General features: G+C 38.9%; 1 protein-coding gene across 2 annotated transcripts; it reads right to left on the bottom strand.

Moving 5' to 3' along the window:
- Positions 1-4,059: 4,059 nt before the first annotated feature.
- Positions 4,060-10,612, bottom strand: psmd12 (proteasome 26S subunit, non-ATPase 12). Of its 2 annotated transcripts, XM_070919659.1 has the most exons (11): positions 10,455-10,612; positions 9,992-10,051; positions 9,366-9,494; positions 8,885-8,992; positions 8,391-8,495; positions 8,071-8,220; positions 7,715-7,849; positions 6,573-6,685; positions 5,938-6,112; positions 5,181-5,258; positions 4,060-4,652 (listed from the first exon to the last, which is right to left on the bottom strand). In XM_070919659.1, exons 1-11 carry the CDS (start codon positions 10,560-10,562, stop codon positions 4,443-4,445), a joined length of 1,371 nt encoding a protein of 456 aa, XP_070775760.1. In that variant the 5' UTR covers positions 10,563-10,612; the 3' UTR covers positions 4,060-4,442. The 2 variants fall into 2 exon arrangements, with proteins under 2 accessions (XP_070775760.1, XP_070775768.1); XM_070919667.1 differs by lacking the exon at positions 9,992-10,051.
- Positions 10,613-10,843: the final 231 nt, after the last annotated feature.

The raw sequence follows: 10,843 nt of genomic DNA, 5'->3' as shown, positions 1-10,843 counted from the left end.
GGGGATTCATGTCACTGGCTTTGCGATTAAAAAGACAACTGAAAGGGCTGAAAATGGGAAGTCAACACTTACCTAGCTTTACTTTCTACGCCATCTTGGATCCACTTGTCAGACCATCGCAAAGCATAGTGGGATGTACTGATCTGAAGGTTGAGAGGACTGGTGTGTGTGTGTGTGTGTGTGTGTGTGTGTGTGTGTGTGTGTGTGTGTGTGTGTGTGTGTGTGATGGCAGGGATCTTCCTTGTCAAAAAGCGTTTGTTTTAAAATGCGGTTGATTTTATTGCTTTCAAACGTATAATTTAGGGATTACTATTGTTGCTTTTGAATTTATGACAAATAGAAGTTAAAATGTTTGAATTGCCCATTGTATCTACAACTGGGACAATAAAAAAGTAAATTAATTTGTATCTATTAACTTGTTTATTTATATAAAGGGCTGTGAACACACCTTTGCCACACAGCTGCTTTGGTTTATGTTGGCGTGAGAACTAAAAAGAACGTGGCAATATGCCCTGGGGCCAAACCTTGTTTTTGTTTTTACATTTTAAGACATGTTGAACAACCAAAGGGAATGATACTGTTAACTGTCTTTGCTTTTTCATAAATCCAATATCAAGATTATCAAACTCTATGTTGGATGCCATCAGCAGTATGAGTGTCTCATAGCACAACTGAGAGTTCCTGGCGTACAAACTATATTCGATATCACACATCCCAAAAGTGAAGGAAGTAGATCAAACTGATCAAACTGAAAAATACAGTATAAATTTCACAATTGGCAAGGGACCTCGAACTTATTAAAGACCTCCAATAACTCTTTTGTTTATTTTTGTATTTTATTTATTTGATTTAACCCTTTCATGCATGAATTATGACAGCCTCAGTCAGGATTTTGACGAAGTGTTTTTATTTCTCTTTAGGCATGAAAAAAAAAATTTAACTTAATTTTTTTCAAATGTTCATTTCACACAAAGTTCTTCACATGCATGGACAGCATGCGTTTGAGTTTTCAACTGAAGAAATATGTATTTAACACACCAATGAATAAAATGGAAATTTTAACAATTGTATTACTCCTTAGTTGTTACTTGATGTTACCAAATTTTATTTACTATTTATTATAAATTATAAATTTATTTAGGGTCTCCTACTATAGAAGGATTGGCAAGGTATTCCTGAGCTGCTCAGCGTTTCTGGCCTTCCGTTGGCCATCTTGGTTTTGAGACATTTGTGTTGCGCTTACAATGGCTGGCCAGTGGGTGGCAGTGTATGGGATGACGCACTAGCGTCCACTGTGGTGGTTGATGTGCAACTACACCATTAAAACCCATGCATATACAAGAAAACAGCTTTTGAATAGCTGTCCACTGTAGTGACCACTACGCGTGAAAGGGTTAATTTGTGTCTGTCTTGTGTTCAGTATTTCGATACTGATTTCAAGACACGTTTGCCTTATCATTTGTACATAAAGCAAATAGTTAATAAAGAAATTAAAAAAAAAAAACATACTGAAGAGTTTCAGGTAGCCACTCAAGTGCTGAGGCTGACATTGTCCCAAATGCTCAATGCATAATGCATATCTTCTAAGCTAATTGAGAGTGTGAGAATTGACAGAGTTAAGAATAACTTAAAGACATTTTAAAAGTACCAAAATATTATAATGATTGCTAAAATACTTCAATAGTTAGAAAATATTTCAGAGCAAAGACAAAGGAGAATCAGTAGGACTGAAGAAAATGTTAACGGTGTCAATTAAACTATAAGAATCAATAAGCATGAACATTATGATAGTGTGTAAGCTATGTGTATGCAGGGTTAAACTATTAGACATGGAAAAACTGTGAGGGGGAAAAAAGACATCTCAAAAATAGAATTCTGATTGCTCTAAAATGTACATTGTTAACAAAAGCAGGTGTGGCTGATTGTGTACGTGTATGAATAGCGGAAACAGCAAGTGAGGGCAGTTTAAATATGGCTTATCACAGTCTGTTACACTTAAGATAGCTTACAGTGTGATTGACGCTCTAGCTTTTCCCCATTAAGAACCATTATAGACCTATTTCACAGCAGATATTTTCAACCTGCCATAGCAGGAAAAGCTCAGGTGCAACACTGATGATTGCTCGTTTCCTCAGGTAACATACACAACGCCAGGCACAGGAACTGGCCACCTGATCAGAATACAGCCATTGTTAATGTTATTAATTGCACCTGTGTTTGAACAGTCAATATGTTTGCTACGAAAAAAGTCTAAAAGGCCTGAAGATAATTGATGAATTTCAGTTTTTTTAATTTATTTGATAGACCACTATGGAGAATGACATGGAAACTATGGCGAGGGGGGGGCATGCAACAAAGATTTCGAACAAGGGACATTGTGTCTGCTACACCAGCCATTATGTGCCAAAAAACAGTTATTATTATTATTGCTCACCATTACAATGCTATTACAATACAACAAAATCATACAGTAATTGGTCAGTCCAAAGGTGTGCCATCGCAGCAGTAAAAAATAAATAAATGAACTCAGAGATTGTATGCATTGTTGATCTGAAAAGAAACCAAGCAGGTAACACTATCATCAAATATGTAACACAGGATGTACAGCTTCATGCAACGAAGTGTATCACATTTGCAAATGAGGTTTCATATTTCCACCAGACTTTCGTGGCAAGACATGCTCACTCAAGACAGGTCAAACTAGTGATGTAATTTCCTGCCTGATGCTTTTTGTTTCACTTAAATGTGATTCATATTGTAGCCAAACACAATATATCACACAGTATTTCACCACTGTGTTTAGTGTGTAGCCTAGGTTACCCAGTAATGCTATCAAAGCTTAACACATATCCATTAAGATAGAATCTCAAGTGGTGCATGACCTTGTGTGTGACTCCTATAGAGTTAGTCATTCTAGCTGGGAGAGGGCGCATTAGTCAGGCATGAGGTTATGCATCATTTAGGGCTGTGCAGTGTAAATGTGCAGATGGGCACCAAATTAAAGGGTAAGTTGTGAGGTAAATAGATATGAATTTTAAAAGCCTGTGGCTCTCTACTACTCTACTGCAGGGATGATTGTCCATCTTCCAAAAAATATTCCCTCATTTGGTGTTTTGATAAAGGTGGTGTAGAGCGCTGGCTAACTTCCATAGATGTTGCACTGGGTCGAGATTTGGTGACTGTAAAAGCCATTCACATAATTTTCATTCTCAGTGACAACTCATGTCCTGAATGGAAGTATGAGTAGGCACTCCTTAATACCTAATTAACTGGTATAAAAGAGAGACAGGGCTGAGATCTTTAAAATCTTAAATCATGGCTGTAATCCATTGCACCAATATTACAAGAAAAGTCAGTGTCTCACTATGTTGCTGTAAAACTGCAGTAGACTTGTTGTTCCAGTGTTTTAAACCTTTAAACTTTGACCAATAGTTCGATAGCGGGAGCATTTCTAAGATGGAAGGAGGACAACGAAAGAGTTCAACAACAAAATAAAATCAATGTGAGTTTAAAGGCCCCCAAGGTGCTAATTTGTGATTGTCTCCTCTTTTTGCCAATATTGTTGTTTGACTGTTATCCTGTCACCAAAATAGAAGTGGAACACTTCATGAAGTTAACCAAATGATCAAAAGATTTCTTTTCCATATCATGAAAATTAAACTAACATGACCAGATGGGTAACATACGTTATGATCAGTAACAGAATTTGAGTAGAAGCGTCAATTTAGTTAACTAAAATTTGGTTCTCAATATTGTTAAATTAAATAATATCGGATTGTAACTTGCAAAACTCTTGAATGGGCTTGACAAATAATGATTCAGCAAGTCAGTTTCAGTTGAATGAAACTGAAAGGGAAGATTTTCTATATGTGGCTTAACAGCAATCTGATACACTAAGTGACGCCAGAGCAGTACCATTCTGACGCCTTTCTTCTAACCAAAACAAGTTTCACATTACTGCATTTCTATATTGCGTTTACAAGAACCACAACACTTGTCATATTAGAATGTACACCAGTCAGTTTAAATGCTATACAAAACCTACTTACAACTGTTAACCAAATGTGAGGAGTTTATTGTTTACATTGCAAAGTATACATTTAAAAGAGTTTTCATACAGCAACTAATGTATACAATGCATTAAACTGCAATGGGAAACATATCTTTCATGACACCAACAGAGGGATGCGGGGGGGGGGGGGGGGGGGGGTGCTTATGTGTTTATTGTTAATGTTTTCTGGACAGTAAAAAAAATGAACAAAGTTGGGTTGGGGTGCAGTGCATGTGCTGCAGATTTATCTCCAGTTATATGACATTGGAAGAACGCAGCATTCACAGTCCACCAATATACTGTATATTCAAAAACGTTCCCACAGAAGGAAAAAAAACAAAACACAAACAATTATGAATCAAAACATAAAATAAAGCACTATGTTCTTGTTTCACTGCAGGTTGTGGATCATCTCCTCCTTGGCAATGAGATGTGTGGTCTTGTTGACCAGAGACATGAGAGAGTTGAGTTTGTGCGACCAGTCGTTGAGCAGGTCGTTGGGGTCTTTCGGCCTCTGGAAGTTGATGATGCCAGCAAGCCGGTCGACCTTGGCATAGATGGTCTTGCTTACAACTAGGCTGGAGAGGAACTCCTCGGATTCCTAATGAAATGTTTGAGCACAGTCACCATGTTAGCGTCTTTCAAAATGTTCTTCGGTGAGACCAAATCCTGATAATGAAGTTTCCTCACTGTACAAAAGCAACTCTGTTAGTCATATTGGCTGAATTAGGATATTTTTCAATGGAAAATATACCACAGATACTCACACACTGTCCTATGCAGCATATCAATCTGTGATATGAGATCTGTTATAATATGTAATTTTGGTATTCACTTTTTGTTGTACCTAGTTATCCTCAACTAGTACAACTAAATTAGTGATTTCATACATTTGCAATGTATGCATGTAGAGAGAGCCATAGCTATCCAGACAATTCAGAATTTATGATATATTTCAGGGTCTATTTTGATCATACCATAACCTACCATAAAACCTGTACTTTGTCAATGACCAACAATTACCCATGTCAGTGCATTTAATCAGTACTGATCTCTTTATGTGTTTTTTTTCTGTGCTGTTAACGTGAGCTTCAGTTTACATTAGCTAATTAGTGAAACTGTTGCTTACGTCAATAGAGAGGTCAAGGAGTCCGGCCATCCTCTTCATTGTGATTCTGGTGTAATATTTGGCCATTATTCTGATGTTCTGGGGGGGAAAGGGGAGAATTTCATTAATATACACATCTGCAGCAGAAGATTTGCATAAATTATTGAAGGTTAGAACAGGTCACATCAACACGTACAGCTGAAAAAAAATATTCATGAGTGAAATCCAACTATTCATTAGCAATCTAATTTGAAAGTACTTTAACATCGCACAGAACAGTCACTTAGCCAGTTTAGCCATGCTGCTTGCATTGCATTTCTACTGCTCTCTGTAAAATTGACTCCAATTTCATATCCACTTAAATGGATATGAAAACCTGTATTTTCTGCATGGTCTTTGCATATATACCACCATCTACAACTGATATGGATATATCACAAAATGCAACAGTAATGTTTTAAATTTGAATCAAGGGATGTTTAAATCAGAGCCTCATAATAAAATTGACACAGTTCTACTTTGACTGTCATTGTGAATGTTTCAAGATTTTTCATTCGGTATTCACAAACTCACTTTTCATAATCAATTCTGATTCACAATGTACACACATTTTGGCCCAACCATATTACAGCTAAAAGGCAGTTGAGATGCTACTAGAAAATGTATTCGATTAGGCACCTCCCTGCTGCCAAGCACCAACAAATTCTCATTAAACCCATCTGAAGATGTGTGTATCAGGTCCAAACGAGAAGAGCCTACACTCGACTGTGGGACTTACATGCTCCACCACTCTGTTCTTCAGGTCCTTCCACCTTTTCTCCCCCTCCTCTGAATAAGTGAAGACGTCTGTGGCAGGGCTGTCAGGTGAGCCCTCTCTCAGCTCCTTCCCATAATCCTCCACCAGGGAGGCCCAGCGCATCAGCTCCATAGTGGTGAACTGTTTCAGAAGGTCCCTGGGAATGGAGGAGCAATATAGTGAACATTCCCGTGTTCCCGAGTCAGTATACGTGAAAGTTGTTATGATCATTCCGCCTGAGTGGCAAACACACAACAGCCTCTTGCCTTCTTCTCATCTTGCATTTAAAACATTAAACACTCAGCAACAGACTGAACACAGATTCACACAAAATTTAGTCAACGGTTATCTAGCTACATATACTGTATGTGTGTGTCAGGAAATTCTTTGCTGGCCACAGACATGGACTAACTGGTGTGTTGATTCAAATGGCCTTTACTAAGATATGTGTTTTCCTTCCTGTATCACACTACTGCCCATTCATAGCAGCAAAAGCCTCTCTCTTAAAAAAGGGCTGTAATATAATATATACACACTCTATCCACATCACAATTAGTCACAGGACTGTCGTATTTATGGTAATGCCAACAGGCAGAAGAGCCCAAAGTATGTCTTACTTGTATTTAGGGATTTCTTCCAGTTTCTTGTCCGCACTGATTCTGTGCACAAGGTCTGACTGCTCATTGTCGTAAGGGGAAAGAATCACGTACAGCACCACACTCTTCAGCGCCTGAAATACAAAATGCATTCATGGCTTTTCTAGCAACACTCAAATGGCAACAAGCAAAGTAAAGTTTCAAAACACAGATATAGTGTTGTTTTTATTGTTATTATTGTAAACTACGCTGTGTGTACATCATTGTGCATAGAAAAGAGCACTGGTGAAAAGGATGTTCACATCCTGGGTATTTGCTCATGTACCATGAGAAAAATTCCTTCATCAGCAATGTTTGTGCTAAATTCTAGATTTCAGAACCAATACTAAACGCAAACCTCTACAGCAGCACATTAGAGCCATTTTATGTAAAAATAAATACATTATAGAGCCGGGGGAGTGGGGTAATATTCCGACTAAAAAAGAAAAACATCTTAAAAGTCGGGAAAATTACTCGAAAAAACCCCTCAAATTCTCACCAATGAAAAAAAAAATTGCAATGTTGGATGCGTGCTATTTCCTAACTCTATGTTCTTAGGGTGTCTGGTGTTGAGTAATGGGATATGTTAATTCTGAAGGACTATGAGTTAACCGTTTGAGAAAAGAGTCTGTATTATGTGTAGCTCTAGTTGTGTCACTTGGTTTATAAAACAAACAGCGGCGGTGCTGATACAGCGGATTGTGAGCTGTTGTTTCCCTAGTAAACACACTCAAGTAAGCGATGCGTTTCCTTTGACGAAAAACATGTAAATTTAATCTTTAATCTCAGAAATCTGTTTTTTCTCTGAATATTACCCCCCCTCGGCTCTGTAATAGTTTTTTACCTACAACGGCCCACATACGCTGTGGTAAACCTCTCCCTACTAAATAACCGTGTTTACACTCATTAAGTCTAAGACAGGGTTGGTACAGTAATACAAGACAGTGAGCTACTGTATTTCCAAACATTGTTTCTTCTGCAGCCATGGTACTGTGTTCCAGCAGAAGGGCAGGAAAACAGAAAAATAGTGCCACACAATTCCTATTGTTACTGCATCACATTTGATCGTATTTAACTGTATTCTGCATTCATAATATGTTAAAAATCCACTATGGCCCATGTACCTGTTGCCACTTGCTGCTGTCATCCAAGATGCAGGGCGTGTCATAGATGGCCCGGTAGTGTTTGCAGATCGACAGGTAGGAGCCCTCGTGCTGGTCCACCTGAATCATCAGGTTGTAGTACTTCAGCTTTGATTCCTAAGTTGTTCATTACATAAGAGGGAAGAGTTAGTGTTCAGTTACACCAACCTACTCAGTTCAGATCAACCAAAATTACACCATGGCTTCCAAAACCGTGCTGTAAAAGCAAACACAAAGTCCAGTCACCAGGTGCTTTTCAAGATCAGTGGTTGTCAAGCCAACTAGAGGAAACGTTGCTGTATTTTATTAACGCTCAATTTCTGGCCTCTTTCTCTAACCTCGTTGCCCTCCTCCTGGAAGAATTTGGTGTTTATCTTCTTGCTGATGATCTGGGTGCGAATGTAATCCTTGACAGCAATGCAAAGCCTCATCTGTTCCAAGATAAACTCCACCTTCTCCTTTTTCTCCATGGAGCCATATGTCTCCACCTGAGCATAAAAGAAAAATTATTTCTGAGCAGCAGGCCATGAAACCCCCCCCCCAACAATCTAATTCTTTCAAACCTCTTAAAACATAGACGTATTCCCATTTGTCATCACAACAACTGTACAGATTTTTCTTCCTCCTAAAAAGAAAATAAAGGCCAGCAGTCTCTTACCTGCAGCTCTTGAAGAATGGAAGCTGCCTCTTTGACCTCTCCGCTCTGCTCCTTGATAGTGGCCAAGGTCTTTGTCAGCCTCGCACGCTCAATCTCTACATAGATCTGTGATGGGGGACATGTTTAGTGTATCTCGAGTGTAATGGTCATCTATTTGTCAACAAATCCTACCCTTTATTTACCTGACCACATCTGCATCCGCTCATCGGCGCAAGAGAATTTTCCATGTAAATCAGACACTCACCAATTGTGTAAAACATAAAAATTTAAGTGATTACACATGAAGAGTGCCTCAGATAAACAAACAAACTACGCCTGTAAGACACACATCTCTGGGTGCCTCCTTCATTGTTAACCTGTGACTGTCAAGCTCCCCCCATCTGGCACAGAGTGGCATGCAGTACGTAACATGACAGCTGATCAAATCTACACAGCTTTCCCTTTGTCTCTAGTCTACAGCTCCTTTCTAAACACACAAGAAACAGATTCCACACCTTGCCAGCAGTCACAGTGCGAAGTGTGTCGATGAGTCTCAGCTTGATGGTCAGATCAGTCACAGCATCCACATACTTGTAACATTCTTGCACCATCTTGGCAACAGCCTGATAGGACAGAGAGTAGAAAATAGATTCAAGTCTTACTAAGAGCTTGACAAAAGAATAGCTGCAAGGTATTAAGTAAATCATGTTTGTTTAAGGTCCTGCATATTTATTTATAATTATATTATATTTGCCATTCAGGGATCATTTGAAAAGTGGAATCCAAGGCTCCAAAATATATAACAGTCTGAATATTGTAGAGTGTACAAAGTGCTCACTATATCTTATCATCTATATCTCTGAAAACAGTGTTTGTTATTGCGTCATTTGATTAATCAGTTGTACAGCTTGCAAAAATATATTTTGGGGGCACACTAAGAATATATTTGGACACAACTGATAGAAATGAGCCATCAGGGAAAAAGAAGTATCTGACCTGTTTCAGCTGACTCCTCCTTTTGGTGAGCAACATGATGTTTTCATTTAGGGCATCCCAGTCTTTGGCTTCATAACACATCTGGACCACAGCCACGAGGATTCTGGAGGTGGACACCATGTCTGACGCCTGAGCAGGGGTTGATGGCAGGTAAGTAAAACAATTACTAAAATATCCATAAACATACACACATTTTCTGTATTTGCAAATCTTTGACACAGACGACCCATCCACCTTAATTTATCTAGAGAAACTCTACTACTATAGGTTGATACTAATGCCATGCTTCAAGGTTCCAAGGAAACTTGTTTTCCAGGACATTAATTTCATCCACTTTTCATGACATGAAAGCAGAGGTACAGAATTACAGGTTTTCCAGGATAAGTGGGAAGAGCTCTTTCTAGCCAATTTACTGTGTGTCCTTGTTTTTCTAATTTACGTGGCTTAACGTTAAATCAGTTCAAGCTGATACCACAGTTTAAGATCTGCTCTGAATTGGACATTTCTGATCCTCAATGTATTTGTGACGTTCACATTTGGGGCTCAATTTCCCAGCCACAGGACCTTCCACAGCAAAATGAGAGGAAGGTAAACAAGTTGTATGAACACTGTACAGAGACACTTACCGTTCTGGTTTGCTTCTCCAATGACAGCAAGCTCTCAATGGCCTCCTGCAGCTTCCCCTCCTGCGACAGAAAAATACACATACTTATCGTTAGTTTCACTTATTACTTAGATAAACGACAAACGTTAACCTGTATTTGGACTTACACAATACTAAAGGCACTTTGCCTATGTTAGCTACCAAGTTAGCGTTAGCTAAAGATGTTGCCAATGACTAACGTTACACTGCTAAAACTGTTACCATGCCTGTGAGCTTAAAAACAAACATAAACGTCTATGTGAGAATAAAAGGGTAACAGAAATGTGTGAAAGTTGAAAAATAAATCGACATTTATGCGTAATTTACGATCAATCTATTGGTTATAGGAGGTTTCTAGGTGGTGCTGAAGCAATTCGATGTTAGCTTGGATGCTAACACACTGATCCTGATGCACCATGACTCAGCCAGCGCTGGCCTCTGCTTACCTTAGCCATTTTTTCGCATTCCGGGAGACGTTGATCTACAGTTGAACTGTAGTCAACCTCCATCTTCACAATCTTCCCATCGGATCTTTCAGATCGCTCCTCAGACATCTTTGCGGTATCAAGGTTAAGATAATGTACGATGCTTTTCTTTTCTTGTGACCAAACTCAGCCTAGCACTATTTTGCTTGTCAAATGAACGAAAGGGGAAGGTGACCAATCAGAGGAGAGCGCCAAACGGCTGTCCAAGGCGCCTGAAGGACCCAGTGAGGACCCCCTCCCCCACGGAATATTTCAGGCAGGCGTTAAAAAAGTCTAATTTTAGCTATGACCAAAGGTTTCTTTGCTGTGACTCTGCTGGGCAGTCTACTTATACATTTTTCTTAATAAGA

Source organism: Enoplosus armatus, chromosome 2, assembly GCF_043641665.1.
Source record: "Enoplosus armatus isolate fEnoArm2 chromosome 2, fEnoArm2.hap1, whole genome shotgun sequence".
Classification (NCBI taxonomy): Eukaryota; Metazoa; Chordata; class Actinopteri; order Centrarchiformes; family Enoplosidae; genus Enoplosus; species Enoplosus armatus.
The sequence above is the reverse complement of the archived record's forward strand: the minus strand, read 5'-3'. Positions and strand labels throughout refer to the sequence as shown.